Raw genomic sequence first — 17,783 nt, 5'->3', positions numbered from 1 at the left:
ATAAGAAATAAAAATTTAAATATAAAAGACGAATAAATATAAAAAACTAAATATAAATCATATTTCTTAAATAATTATAATAATTTTAGCTAATTAAACTATTCGATTTCATAAACATAAAAATCATGTTGTTTAGTACATCTTCATGTGCTCAATCGTTACATTTCATACACTGTTCATTTTTTTTCGGTAATAAACTACAATCATACACAAAAATATTTGAACAATAATATATTTAACTTTAATGATGTATATTTTTATTAATTATAGAAGAAATGAATTTAATTTTTTTTCTATAGAATATTTATTGTATTTTACAAATAAAAATAATCATTTAATTAATTTGATATAATAAAATATAAAAAATATAATATTAAAAATGAAATCACAATTATTTTTCCTTTTTTTCAATTTACAAATATAATTAAAATTACCATTTTAATTATACTATAATTATTAATTACTATAGTTATTATTTAGTTTTATTATAAATTTTTTAATATTCGATTATTTTTTGATGGGAAAAATAATTATAATTTCATTTAGCTTTTAATATTATTTTATTATATCAAATTCATTAAATAAATTGCTTATATTTATCCAATACAATACTCTAGAAACAAGTTAAAATAAGTTTTTCTAATAATTAACAAAGATATAAGTTGTGTTAAAGTTAAAATATACATTATTCGAATTATTTCAAATATTTTTGTAACAACTCTATATATGAATCAATATATAGAAGATAATAATATTTTTTATCTTCTTTATAAAATTCTTTATAAAATTCACTCTTATTCTTGTTATTTTTACAATTTTTTCCTTTCTTTAAATTATATAACTTTCTATTTTCTTTTTTTTTATTTTTATTTTTTTTAAATTCTGTTTTTATTTTATAAAAATATTGGAAATATAATATTTTATGACTCTATAAAAAATTACATCAATCAGAATCAATAGTAACTTTAGTTTTAATTTTATTTGACTATTAACATTATAATTATTCTTCCGATTATAATTTAGAATTAAATTGCAAATTCATTAAAATTTCATTTAAAAAAATATTAAAAATATTAATAATTATTATTACATTTGAAAACTACTAAACCATTAATTTATTTTAGATTATCGAAACGTTATTATTATATAAAAGTTATTTACATATTTATTTTAGACATTTTCAAAATAATAAATTAATTTATTCTTTTTTATTATTTTTATACGTATAAAGAATTATAAATATTCGGAAAAATATAAATATTTTTAGTATTTTTTTTAATTAAGCAATTTAATTCTTGCTTTGAAGATTCTGAAATCATAAAAAAATTTTTAAATTAATATGAATTTTAATCTTTATGTATATTATTTATTTATCGTAAATATGTACTATTTATTCTCTATTTATATTTTTAAAATAAAATATATTTTTTCTTAACCAGATTCTTATTTTTTATATTTGTGGCTGTTGACTATTAATGACATTGACTATTAATGTTGACTATTAATGTTGTATCATGGCCGATGTTATATCGTGGCCATTATATAAGAAAATAAAAATTCACATAAATCAGTTTTTATTATTTTATCACCAAGAATCGAAGAAAATTCTAAACGAACCAATGCTTATGGAAGCTATTGTAAAATAAAAAATTCGGATATTATAATTTCATATATAACATAATAATATAGCTGAATAACGATATGAAATATTTTTTAGTAGAATATTTAATTATTTTATATTATTTTGGTCTTAAAAAAAATTTGGTCTTAAAAAGTTGTATAAGAATTTTAATATAGTTCTTGATCAAAAAATTAAAATCATTCATAAATATCAATATTTTTTCTTTTCAATAAAATTTAAAGATTTAAATGAAGTTTCATTACAAATTTTATTAATTAATAATTTTCCACATATTAATAATGCATATATTAGGTATATTAATATCTTATTATTTTTTATTAAATTCCCATAACTAGACAAATTTTCCGAATGAATCCAATTGAAAATATCCGGAATTTACTTGTATACAAATTATCATTCGTTTAATTTAAAGATGAAAAATCGAATTTTAATAAAATCATCTAAAAATAAAGATTATATTAAAATAATGTATACGGAGAATATCGGAAAAGATACATGTTGCAATCAAAACAAAGAAAGCAAACATAAATTATTAATATATATATGTATGCGTGCGTGTGTATATATTAAAAGAAAGAAAACTAGTAGTCAATAGAAGTACTTTAATAGTTAATAAAAGTTCATATAAAATTTATCATTTAAATTTATCATAGCAAAATGTGAAAAATATTGAAAATTATTAACATTTTTAATTAATGATTTTAATTGTATATAATCAATAGTTATATTTTTATAGTAATTAAAGAAAATATAAAAAATTTAAAATTTCTTCAACATCGGTATGATTTAATGATGTTATATAAAAATGTAATAAAAATTTATTCGCCGACTTTATATTAAGGTTATGATAAGTTAAAATTAAGAAAAAAAAAATTTTAGATAATTTTTATAATTAATATATTGATCATTCTTTGAAACAGTACGTTTATATAAATATATTAATAAAAAAAATCAAACTTGATCAGTTAAAATAATAATATTAACTGTTAGAATAATTAGAGTAACTATTTTAGAATCTTAAGTTTAAAAATTTTATATTTTGTTATATTAATATGAAAATCATTATTTTACAATCGAATCATTTCTTATATAGTAAGAATTATTTAAATTAAATGTATATTTAATATACTTTTAACAATTTTTTAATAAACTCATAATTATTAATAATTTTAAAGATATATTTGAACTTTTATATTTTAAATTATCATGTATAATTATAGTAAAATATTAAAATATAATTGTTAATTTGTATTTATGTATTTATAATTTATATTTCAATTATTTACGTTTTGATACAATATTACTAACGTTTTTATCTTATAATTATCTTTAAGCTAATCTTATGATCAAAATTATATGTATATTTTGAAAAAAAAAAGTAAAATATGATTATTTTGCGTATTACATAAAATTTATTCTATAATTCGTGATACGAATTAAAAATATTAAAACAATCAAAAACAAATTATTTATTAACATTATTATTAACATTATTAAGTGTTAAATAATAAAAAAAATTACTAAATGTTAAATAACTATATAAAATATAATAATTACATAATATTACTATATATAAAATTAAGAAAAAAAACAATGCAATGAAAAAATTTTTAATGGAAACTATTAAACAAAAAATGATAATGTTTATTTTTAATCTTATTTTTTTCTTTATAAACCAGAAATTTTTAAGAATTTTTAAATAATGGTATTGTAACTCAAATATTTTAACTTATGAATCAACATTATATTAACAGAATTATTTAATTTTAATCTCTTTTTTATTTTATTAATTTCTAATCTATTTATATTATATTGAATTATAAGTTTAATATTGTGATCACGAAAAAGATTCTATAAATTTGCTTAATACTTTCCGTCACAATTTCTTTTTTCAATTTTATAAAAATGAAAAATAGAAATTATTGTATCATGATAAAATAATATATTTATTTATGAATTACTATCTTTATATTTTTTAATATTATATTTACATAATTTTTTATATTATTTTATTATTCAAAATAGATTTTAAACCTCACACATTAGTTTTTGTTTTTCTTTGAAGTTTTAATTTAAAATACAATTTATATTATAAAGTTTATTAATAAAAACATACACAAAAAATTATCTATTAAGAATATATAGAAATCCAAAAACTAATTATTTTAAAAACCGATAAGATTTAATTAATTCCTTTCGAGCAACTTTTTATATTTATGTTATTATGTTTATTATTATTTATGTTAATATGTTAGAATGTAGTAAATATAAACAGATTTTAATTTTTATTAAAAAATAGTTATAGAAATTATAAAATTTTTAACGAAACATTTTTATAATATAATTTTACAGGTTTTAAAAATTTCCAAGATTTTTCCAAGTTGGTAAACCGATTATTAATTATTTTTATAACGAATATAACATATAAATATTTCATGTAATTTAAAAGGAATATAATAATATGAATGATTAATTGATTAATTTATTATTAATAAATCATTTTATAAAAAAAATAATAATGAGATATTTATATATAATATTTGAAATTTATTTAATTATTATTTCTTTATTTATTGTTTAAACATATCATTTATAAAAAATTTTTCATCATTTCTCAAATAAGTGATTATTTCATATTTCTTAAAATATAAAGAAAAAAAAATATGTGTGTGTGTGTGTATGTGCGCGCGCGCGCGCGTGTGTGTGTATTATAAAATATATATTATAAAAAATTTTTTATTAAGTTTAATATTAATCAATTACTATTGTTCTTTCATTAATTTTGATTATATTATATGTACTTATTTTTATTTATTAAAATTCTTTTTTTTTATTTGTTAATATAATATAGTTTATTATATAAATTATAATTATAATATATTATATATTATAAATTTTATTATTATTATTATAATTTTATTATATGAATATTTTTATAATATTTTTGATAAGCAATGATTTACGTTTTCATTGCTGGTTTATCAAGAAACAATTTTATATTTAGTTATTCTTTAAAAAGAATAAATATTCGATGTTGCAAAATTAATCAATTAATCAAAATTAATTGAATTGCAATATGCAAATGAATAGAAAATATATGAATGAAATATATAACGTTTTCATTGCTGATTTATCAAGAAACAATTTTATATTTAGTTTTCAAAAAGAATAAATATTCGATGTTGCAAAATTAATCACTTAATTAAATTGCAATATGCAAATGAATAGAAAATATATGAATGAAATATATAACAAATTTAATTTAATATATGAAATAAATAAAGAAAAAAATAAATATATAATTTTAAAAAACAATATTTCTTTGATAAATTAATAATTTTTAGCTAGAAATTATCTATTATTACTCGTTGTCAATGAAAATATATATAAAATGATTATTCAAATAAAATATTTTTAATATATTTTAATATATATTTTTAATATATGATATTTTTCATAATTATATGTATAATAAATTCAATTAGATTTTCTTATTAAACTAAACTCTCAGGTTTACAGAAATTTTACATTTCAAATTTATTAATATAAAAAAAATAAATACACATAATTCTTTCACAACTTATTAAAAATTGCATTTTCAATATTGGATATTAATTTATGTTATAATCCTAAACGAATGATCAATAATAGATTTACAGAATCTTTTCTTATTCCTTTTTATTATAAAATATTACTCATTTTGATTAATTAATAACTTTCTTATTTTATTCTACATGCCGCTTCTTCATAATAGGCATTGGTACGTATTCTTTTATTATACCATTTTAATTTTTCAATATTTAATAAATTAATAATAATTGATATTTATTAATTTTTTTTAAAAAAAGTATAATAATATAAAATAAAATAAATATAAAAATAAAAATTGTATTTACACAATTTTTGGGCATATTTTAATATTTTTAGAATTTCGTAATTTTTAATAAATGATATAATTGTGTTTTAATATATAATATAATATAAGATGTAGAATAAACTTTATTATATTATATATATATATATTTAAAAAAAAATTTTTTTTTTATTAAAAATTATTTAAAAAATGGGAAGATATTCTATAAATTTTTAATTATATTTTAATTTTAAATATATTTTTTATTTCTAATCATTATGCTTTAAAAGATAAAAATATATAATAATATTGCTGATAAAATATTTTAGAATAAATTAAAAATTATTACATTAATAAACAATACAAATAGCAATTTTCCAATTAAATGATAAATTATTAATAAGAATTAATAATTCAATATCTGAAAATAAAGAAAAAATATAGATTAGAATTTTATATCTTTATTTTTGAGAAAATCGAAATTAAAATATTTATAAGTTAAAATTGTGTAATCAGGGAATTTTCTTCAGCGAATTCAATTTTTTTGAAAACTAACCTTTAAATGAAAAAAATTTATTTACATAGTTTTTGTTGTTTAATTAATTAAAAAATCATTACATCTTAAAGTTAAAATTAAAATTAAAATTAAAATTTTTAAAATATATAAATCCTTTAAACTCATGTGTAGTATTAAATATTCAATTTCAAAAATTAAAATTGATATATATATATATATATATATATTTTAAATAATTGTTCTAAATATTATTCCTGATAACGTACTATAATATATTTTATTATTGAAATCAATGATCTTTTTTTTGTATAATTATCTTATATTCTTAATAAAAAAATTTATTAAAAAGTTTAAATAATATAATAAATGTAAGTTTATGTAAGTTTAAATAATATAATAAATAATTTAATAATATAATTAATAATTTAAATTTAAATAAAATTTTAAAAAGAAATATAAACTTGCAAAATTATAGATATTTTTTAATTGTTTCATTTAACATTTTTTTATTAACAATTGTTTTTAAGAGAATTAATACTATTATTTTTCAGATTTTTAATGTTTCTATTGATAATGTAATATAAAAATATATATATAAACAAGTGATCGATGATTAATTTCTTAATTTTTAAATTAATTTTTATTTATAAATCAATTATATTTCTTCAATAACAAGCATAACTTTTAATATTCATATTCATTCTTTATTATTAAATTTATTATGTAATGTAAAATAGAATTTAAATCTTTTAATTTCAAAATTATGTCATTCAAGTATAAAAATATATGAAAATATATACATACAGGCACCAGATGGCGAAACACAACCAAGTACAGAAGTTGACTTATTCATCTCAACAGAAAAAATAATGGTTTTAAATACGGATTTGAAAGAAATTATGATGGACCACGCGTTAAGAACAATATCATATATAGCAGATATTGGTGATGTAGTAGTCCTAATGGCACGAAGACGCTTTGTACCGCACGAAATGGAAGAAGCACCAAAAATCAACAGAACTCCAAAGATGATTTGTCATGTTTTTGAAAGTGAAGAGGCTCGATTTATTGCACAAAGCATTGGACAAGCATTTCAAGTAGCATACATGGAGTTCCTTAAAGCAAATGGAATAGAAGATCATAGTTTTGTAAAAGAAATGGATTATCAGGAGGTACTCAATTCTCAAGAAATCTTTGGTGATGAATTACAAATGTTTGCCAAAAAAGAAATGCAAAAAGAGGTAATTTTCATTATATATTATATTTAATTTCATAAATATAATATAATTCATAAGCTTAATAAGTATGAAAATAGTCTGATAAATTAAAAAAAACTAAAATACAAAAATTAAATATTTTTAAATTATATCTTGTAATAAAGATATATATTAGAATTTTGAAAAAAATATTAGTACAAAACTTCTTTTATAAATATAATTATGAATTAATTTATAAAAAAAAATAATTTTTTATTTTATTTCTCTATTTATAATCTAAAATTTAACCATAATTTAAAATTTAGAATAGTTTTTAATGAAATATAAATATTAACACATTTTATATAAATTATTACAATATTCGCTTTTTTACATTATTTTTTTTTCATTTCGAATTTACAAATTTAATTTATAAATTTGAATGAATGAATATTAAATTATATTTAATAATCAATTATCATTCTAAATATTTACTTGTATATATATATATATATATATATATATATGAATAAATATGCAAATATTACATATTCAAAAATCAATATTTAATTATAAATTTGAATGAATGAATATTAAATTATATTTAATAATCAATTAATTAAATATTGATATTTGAATATGTAATATTTGTATATTCATTCTAAATATTTACTACTTGTATATATATATGTATATATATATATATATATATATATATATATATATATATATATATATATATGAATGATATATATATATATATTATATATCATTCATTCATATATATATATATATATATATATATATATATATATATATATATATATATATATATGAATGATATATATATATATATTATATATCATTCATTCATATATATATATATATATATATATATATATATATATATATATATATATATATGAATGAATGATGAATAATATTTTCAGCTAACTATATTAATTAGTTATATGTTTTGACACAACTTCGATTTCATTAATTTTACTACATGAAATGATATGATATAATTGATCGTTGAATTCATCTCAATATTTGCTCAATGTTCAAAATTAGAAAATTCAAATAGAAAATTATAGTATATTATTTAAAAAAATTTTTTGATTTTTAAATCTTTTCCACTATTTTATTCAAATAAAAACTACTTATATCCCATAATGTAACCTTTTATACAAAATAATTTTTGTAAAAAATTGTTTTGATAAATTTTGATAAATAAAATCCTTATAAGATATTCGCGTATAAATATAACATCCTGTATAGAATATCCATTAATAATATAAAAGAAAATTAACTGTAATTAATTCTTTTGTTTAACATGTTTTTCAGAGACTAAATGATAATATGTGTAAGAAATAATAAATAAATAAAATTTTTAAATTTATGGAAAAGAAGAATTAATTGTGATTAATTTAATATAATTTGAAATGATATCATTTTGATTAGAAATATTTATTTTTTTATAATTTATTTTTAATATTATTTAAAAATTATATTTTAAAAAATTATATCTTATTAAAAAAATAGATAAATTATTTTATTATTATTATTTTAATATTTATTTTAAATTTTATAAATTGATATAAAAATTTAAATTATATTAATTCTTTTATTTATTTCTATAAAATCATATCTAAGATAATAATGAATAATAGTTTTTGATTAATAAAAATTAAATAAAAAAGTAATTTCTTTTCATTTTTCAGAATTAAAAAACATTTCATTATTATATATTTACAGGTTGTAGTGCCTAAAGCAAAAGGTGAAATCTTAGGTGTCGTAATTGTCGAATCTGGATGGGGTTCTATGCTACCAACTGTTGTAATTGCAAATCTGGCACCAGCTGGTGCGGCTGCTCGTTGTGGACAATTAAATATTGGTGATCAGATAATAGCTATAAATGGTGTTTCTTTAGTTGGCTTGCCTCTCTCTACTTGTCAGACTTATATCAAAAACTCAAAGAATCAGACAGTTGTCAAGTTAACTGTCGTTCCGTGCGCGCCAGTAGTTGAGGTCAAAATCAAAAGACCTGACACCAAATATCAGTTAGGATTTAGTGTACAAAACGGAGTAATATGTAGTCTATTGAGAGGTGGAATCGCTGAAAGAGGAGGTGTTCGAGTGGGTCACAGAATTATCGAAATCAACAATCAAAGTGTCGTTGCTGTACCGCATGAGAAAATCGTCAATCTTCTTGCCACATCTGTTGGCGAGGTATGTAGAATTTCTTTTTAATTTACAGTATAGTTACAATATTATCTGAATCTTTCAAGAGATGAAAAATATTTTATATTATTTGTATAATAAAAAATTTATTCATATTCAAATAAGTGAATTTAATCAATAATTTAATCAATAAATAATTAAATTTTTAATTTCTAATTTTAGAATCTTGTTTCATTAATACTTTGATATTAGAAGATATTAATCGATATTGGTTTTCAAGCATTGGTAAATCATTAATTCTTTTACTATTTAATAATTTCGAAATGTGATTAAAATTATATAATTTTAATCATAAATATTTCAATTTTTTTATTTAAATTAGTTTATTATAAAACAAGAGAAAAAAACAAGAGATAAAAATATATATATATATATTGATATTACAAAAAATATAATAAAAATAAAATTAATACTATTTTTAAATATATATATTTTTAAACTTTTAAAATATTAAATAAATTAACACTCTTGAATATATTTATGCATTGTGCATTTAGAATATTGTGCAGAAGTAAAGCTGCAACACAATAATTACACACATTAAAAAATTTTTTTATATATTTAATACATATTTAATAATATATATTTAAATTAATAATAACATATTATCGGTTTGAAGATTATATTGATAATTATCATTTTTTCATCTTTATTTAAAAACAATCTCCAATTAATATTTAATAGTTAATAAATATTTTTTATTTTTTTAATTGCATGTAAGATTTATTTATTGATTTTCAAAACAGAAAAAATAATAAATATCTTATAAATTTTAAATTATTCGTAATTTATTTATAATTATTATTTATAATTTTTTTTAAGTTTTAAATTATTGAATAATTAAATATATAAATATGTATAATAATTATTGCAATAAAAAAGAAAAAATTATTAATTTATAATTAAGTATAAAAATATAATAACTTCTATTAAAATCAGTCATTTAATACAATTAAAATCATATATTTGATATTAAAAAATTAAATTAAAATTATATATCATTATATAGAATATTATTGGAAGCTCGATTATAAAGAACAAAAAATTTAATATATGCAAATAAATATATGCAATTTAAATTAAAACAAGAAATTATAAGTAATTTATGTTCGCGTTAAATGAAATAAGACGAGAATAAAAAACAGTCTCATTATATCTCTGTTTTATGTAATATAAATTTCAATTGTTTGTATTTATTAATAAATTATATGATATGCTTTTGTTTATTAATAAATTTTAAATAATGCTTAATAATTAATAAATAAGTTTCAAACGACATATTTTATACTAACTTTTGTATAAAATAATTCTTCAAAGATGTTCTATGAATATATTAACATTATGTATATCTTTTTAACAATTTTTCTTATAAAATCTAAAGAATAATATTTAAAAAATATATATATATTTCTTTTACTTAAATATTTATATATTAAATAAATTCAGATAAATAGAATTCTACAATTCATATATATTTCTTACTACTTGGAACAGTTAGATGTAAGACAAAATGATTTATATTTTCAATTATTCATATTATATGATTTTAAAAGAAAATAAATGTTACTATTTTGAGAAAAACATTTTCTATACTTACATAAAATTTCTATACTTACATATAAAATGTTATAAGTGGACGTATCTATCAGCAAAGAATTTAACAAAATTGATAGAATTTTAAATATTTGAATTAAAATATTAAAATTAATAGTAAACATAAAAACTAAAATATTGTTATTAAAAATTAATAATATACATAAATTTTTCGAAATATAAAAGAAAATTATTAATAAATTACTTGTATTAAATTTCATATTTAAACATGATTTCATTAATAAAATAGTTTATATAGATTAAAATTATTATTATTAACATAATAATATGCTAAAAGTCATCTATTATTGATTGCAAATCTCAATTTAAAGAATTTGAAAAATTAAATTTTTTAAAATATTAATTCTTGAAAACGGATATTTAAAAAAAAATATTCTAGATTTTGAAAGTTTTGAAATCTCACAAATTTTTGAACTTGAAATTGGTGAATTTTAAAAATTACGTTACGACTTTTTTTTCATATGAATATATTAAATAATTATTTTTTAATTTATTAATAATTTTACTGTACATAATGAACTTAAATTGTAAATATTAAATATTTTAAATATTTAAATATAATTTTAAATATACTTTCAAAGTATACTATAATAAATACTATAATATATATATATATATATATATATATATATATATATATATATATATATACATACACTATAATAAATGTTATAACGAGATTCTAAAATTAATTTGTTTAATATAATATATATTAGGTCTACCGGAAAGTTCTGTCTGAATCTATGACATCATTTTCGCGACGTAAGCACATGTTTATTTATTGCATGTTCGGCTCTATATTTTTATCGCTTAATGTATACATACTGACGTAACAAATAAACTATAATAAAGTTGATTCACATTAGTCTTAAGTGTGAAACGATAGTATACCCATGGCGACTGATAAAGTTCATTTACGCCACTGTATTTTATACGAATTTCAACAAAGAAGAAATGTTACAGAAGCATGTAGAAATTTATTGAAAGTTTTTGGTGAAGATACAGTTTCTGATAGGACATGCAGAAGATGGTACGAAAAATTTGAAACAGGTGATTTCGACCTTTCTGATAAGCCACGTTCTGGGCGACCATATTTGATCGATGACGATATTGTTAAGGCATGTTGGAGCAAGATCCTTTTCTGACAACATCAGAGATCGCAAAAAGGCTTAATTCAGCTCAACAAATCATTTCTGACCATATTCGGAAGATAGGATTGGTGTGGTATTCAAGATGGGTGCCACATGAATTAAGTCAGAAAAATTTGGACCATCGAGTTGTCATATGCACATCTCTGCTTGCTCGGAACAAAATCGAGCCCTTTTTGAACCGGATGATAATTGGGGATGAAAAGTGGATTACATACAACAACATTGTAAGGAAAAGGGCATATTGTGAACCCGGAAAACTTAGCCCTTCCACCTCTAAACCAAATTTGACTCTGAATAAGAGAATGTTGTGTATATGGTGGGACATTCGAGGAGCAATACATTATGAGCTTTTAAAACCGAACGAAAAGCTCAATTCGGAGAAATATTATCAGCAATTGGATAATTTAAAGACAGCGGTCCAAAAAAAGAAGCCGGCAATATTCAATAGGAAGGACATCATACTGCACCACGATAACGCCAGATCACACGTTGCTTTAGGGACTCGTCAAAAAATTGCAGAAGTAGGCTGGGAAATTCTGTCGCACCCACCATATTCCTCGGACATAGCACCCTCTGATTATCACTTGTTTTTATCCTTACAAAATTTTTTGACGGGCAAAAAATTCAAAAATGAAGAAGATGTCAAACAAGCACTGGTTCAATTATTCTCATCAAAAGATGAAACATTTTTCAAAAATGGGATATACAAATTGCCCTCACGCTGGCAAGAGATCATTAATAATAATGGCAATTATATTATTCAATAAAGTTAATTAGCGGTAAGAAAAAATTTGTATTTTGTTTTATTCTAAAAACGGACAGAACTTTCCGGTAAACCTAATAATATAATATAATATCTTCATTTTATTACAAAGTTATTTTCTTAATATTTAAACATCGGATATACATTATATATACATTATATATACATTATATATTATATATTATATATTATATATGTATATTATATATTATATATATATATATTATATATACATTATATATTATATATTATATATGTTAACATTTAAATTTTTTCAATTAATTTTTTAAAAAAAATTTTTAAAATCCATTTATATGTATAGATGACATATATATATTATATGTAATACATATATAAGATATTAATATATTTGAAACATTTTTAATTTTAAACGCTAAAAAAAAAAAAAGATATAAAAATTTCATTTGAGATTTATTAATTTAAATAATTCAATTTATATTAAATGAAATGAAAATAAAATGAAATTATTTTGCTTCCTTTGCTGTCTCATTATATCATTATTTCATTCTCACAATTTTAATATACTAATTTTTGTACTTATTTTATTCTTTAAAATCAATTTTTCAATCATAATCTAGGAATATATTAATATTCTATATATATTAAGAGAAAATAAATATATATACATATATATATATATATATATATATATATATATATATATATATACAGAATTTCGAAATCACAAGCAGCTGAATAATAATTCTGCAAAAATAAAAGAAAATAACATTTTTTTTTTCAAAGTTTCGTTTTCAGATAAATTAAATTTGAAAAAATTTTAAATACAAATAAAACAATTAATTTCCTGACAAATAAGTATGACAAATAAGTAATGGAGATAATTTTACATATAAAAATAAAAAAATATAGAAATTTCATTTAAAAATTAAATTCGAAAATTTGTATTTATATAACTGTAACTATTACATATCTTAACTATTTATTTTGTAAATATTTCATTTTTTTCTCAAAGAAATAAAATATAAAAGAAGATATAAATGATTTTATTGTATATTTTATTATTAAAATTTTATTATATATTTTTTGTTGTTTGAAGAACTACAATAATTCTATCATATTCGATCAAAAATTAATCAATTTCACGTATATTTAAAAAATTGTAAAATTTAATTTATTTTAAAATAAAATTGAAATGTAAAAAATTAAATGAAAAAAATGTTATTCTATTTTTCAATTTATGTTATATGTATATGAAACATAATTTTTTCGTGCTTATATAATAGATCTTAATATTGATTTTTTCATGCTTATATAATAGATCTTCTTAATAAAAAGATAAACTTATATTCTTTTAAATCTTAAACAAGTTAAAAATAGTAAATTACAGAATTTCAGCATTATATATAATATTCAATTTAAATCAAATAGATAAAATATATTTTATAGATGAATTATTATATATTATTATATATTATATATTATTATATATTATTATATAAGATATTGTGTATGTATTTGTTAAAGTGCAAGATATACATATCTCTTTTTTAAAATATTTTCATATATAAATGTCTTAAAACAATAATGCAAATATGTTTAAAAATATTAATATATAAATTTTGTTTTTGTATTATTAAAAACTAAAAATATCAATTTATGTTTTTTGAAAAATTATGTTGCCTATGACATAATAAATTTCATAATAATAATTAACATGAAAATTTAATATTTATTCGAGTTTTTTCCTTATATAAATTGAAATTTCGACATAATGGAATAAAAATTTCAATTTCAATCATAAAAACCATCATAAATTCATGATTTAATTAAATATATTTCTATTACAATATAATTAGAAATAATAATTATTAGTATTATTAGTATTATTAGAGTATTATATAACAATAATAATTATAAAATAATAATTCTAGTGTTATATAACAATAATAATTATAGTATTTATATAATAGTGTTTAATATAATTAAAATTATAAATATTTTCTTAAAAAAACATATTGATTTATTAAAATTTGATTTTATTTAAAATTTTTTTTTTGTTCTAGAAAAAAAAAAACAATAGTATTCTTTATGATATGAATTTCTTCAGTTATTTGTAATATTCATTTAGCTTTCGAAAAATAATTTGTTATTGGTACAAAAACTTTGACAAATAACAAGCAAATAACAAGAAATAATCTAAAATATTATTAATATTATATATTATTATAATATATAATATTAATATATAATAATATTAATATAATAATATATAATATTTTTTATTATATATTACATATATTATATATTATATATTATATAATAAAAAATATAATTTTTTTATAAAATAAAATAAAATAAAAAATAAATACAAAAAATATATATAAAAAATCGTATTTTTATACATATAAAAAATCTTATTATTAATTTTAAAATATTTATGAATATGTATGTGTATGAATAATATTTAATTCAAAAATAATTGTCAATTTTGTTTTTTCCTAACAATGGAGAAAAATATTAAAAAATTCTTAATTTTTTATTAATTTTTCTTTAATAAAATATTTATTTTATATATATATATATAATAAAGATACAATATATGTAATGTATAATATATAAAAATATATATAAAAATATTTTTAATTATATTTCAGAAGAACCTTGTCTAATTAAATCTAATTAAATTATGATTGAATCAATAATAATTGAGCTTATAATTGAAATTAAATAAAAGTTAATTTTAATAAACTCTTCTAATGTCTTTCTTTTTTTAATTTTTTTCAGTTAAAATTTAACTTCACTCAAAGTTTTTTTGAAATTAAACATTTTTTTTTGTACATTTTTTTTTTCTATAAGCTTTTCAATTATAATAATTTTTATATTAATCGAATTATTAATTGATTGATTATTTTCAATAAACGTTGAAAATTTATTGAAAATTCTATTAAAATTTTGTATTTAATGATCTAATATTTTTTCTTATTAAATTTATTCTTTGCCACCTTATTTATATTCACATTTAATTTAATATTTGGTAATAATTAAATTAAAATAAATAGTAAATATAAATAATAAATATAATAAATTAATAATAATAATATATAAAAATATTTTTATATGTCAAAATTATTTATTTAATTAAATTATTTTATATTATTTTATTTTATATTATTATTATTATAATATATGCATTAATCAATACATTGAATATGTTATATTTAAATAGAAAAGTAAATTCAGTAATCTATCTAAATAATTATATGTTAAATTCAAATATTCCTTACGAACTATCTATATTTTGTTTCAGATATTAATGAAGACGATGCCCACGTCAATGTTTAGGCTACTAACTGGCCAGGAATCTCCAGTGTACATATAATCGTTTGATTTCCTGGCTGATATGCGTAGTGAACAGACAATACATCCGCCATACACTACCATATTACTCACTATTTTATTCTCTGTACAGATTTACTCTACGCAAATTGCTTTGTGTTTCAATTCTTGTGAAATTTTATTCGCATATTCTCACCAGCTCCTGCTTAGCAAAGCAACAACTTTACGTAAACACGTTGCGATAAATATTAATATATTGAATATTTACATACTGCAAAAAAAAACAAAAAATATATCTATATACATAATATATACATAAACATTTTATGTATGAATGGGATTCTCTATGTCTGTTTTCTATTTGAAAATTAAAGCAACCATTAAAATATTACATTGAGATGTTAAAATTACATTATTGCAATATAATATTGATATTTCCCTTTATCTATAATGTATTTTTCTTTTCTTTCATCTTATAAAACAATTACTTTAGTGTATTTTATGTATTCAAAAAATTATTTTCATCTTTTATTTAAATTTGTAATCTGTAACAAAAGTTTATCGATTACAAAAAATTCAATATTAAATAATTTTTGAAATAAAGAAAAATAGATAAAATAAATTTTATTGTATATTTATACACATTTATTTATTTTTTATTTTATGTATTTATTCTCAAAAAAAAATTTTTTTTTATTTTATATAATATCATCTTTTTAATATATTTTTATAAGAACGATGTTTATTAAAAAAATAAAATGATAAAAGATGTTTATTCGCATATACAGATGTAAAAACAAAAAATTAAATATTTCATTATTATACTATTATTCATTATTATTCATATAAATATATATAAATATAATAAATATAAAAGTATATTTTGCGGAATCAGCATTGAGAATCACATTTCATATGATAAGAAAAGCAAAATATACAGTGCACACGATTATATATAGCACAAAGCTCTTTACCATCATTTAGAGCAGGGCTGGAATTCTCTGTACATTACATAGATAGCAACGGAGTATGTTTCTCGAAGGCCTTTATATACTTTATTGGCTTCATGGAAATCACATCGTTTATTTAATCTTTTTTATTTATAATTGTAATTTCATAATTTTTTCTAATTTTTATTAAAATTAAAATCTATTATATAATATTTTGAATGCGACATTTCATATATGATAAATATTACGGTAGTTATACGGAAGAGTACTCCATAGTATTTCTATTAATTCTATTAGTTCTATTATTAATATTTTTCTATTTTGAATAATGATTTTTTTTTAATAACTATTTTTTTTTTTCAATAAAAATATATCTTTCGCTATTATTAATGATAACTTTAATTAAAATATATAATTATTATTAATATTTATAAAAAAATATGAAACTCAGAATTATACAAATATTAAGATACATTATTAAAAATATAGTATTTTATGAAAATCATTATCATATAAAGCATTAGAACATTAATCA

The 17,783-nt window shown here is 17.0% G+C and overlaps 1 protein-coding gene across 18 annotated transcripts in view; it reads left to right on the top strand.

The window, feature by feature from the left end:
- Positions 1-16,689, top strand: part of LOC412594 — a 139,761-nt gene extending 123,072 nt beyond the window's left edge. For 15 of the 18 annotated variants that reach the window (XM_026438922.1, XM_026438928.1, XM_026438926.1 and 12 more), the window contains 4 exons: positions 5,397-5,402; positions 6,819-7,253; positions 8,967-9,440; positions 16,270-16,689. In XM_026438922.1, the coding sequence (XP_026294707.1) occupies positions 5,397-5,402; positions 6,819-7,253; positions 8,967-9,440; positions 16,270-16,341 (987 nt within the window). In that variant the 3' untranslated portion in view covers positions 16,342-16,689. Of the gene's footprint in view, positions 1-5,396; positions 5,403-6,818; positions 7,254-8,966; positions 9,441-16,269 lie in introns of those variants that run through there. The other 3 variants (XM_026438930.1, XM_026438925.1, XR_003304118.1) reach the window with 2 other exon arrangements.
- Positions 16,690-17,783: the final 1,094 nt, after the last annotated feature.

This window comes from Apis mellifera, linkage group LG2, assembly GCF_003254395.2.
Source record: "Apis mellifera strain DH4 linkage group LG2, Amel_HAv3.1, whole genome shotgun sequence".
Classification (NCBI taxonomy): Eukaryota; Metazoa; Arthropoda; class Insecta; order Hymenoptera; family Apidae; genus Apis; species Apis mellifera.
Note: the sequence above shows the minus strand (reverse complement) of the source record. Positions and strands in the feature narration are given on the sequence as shown.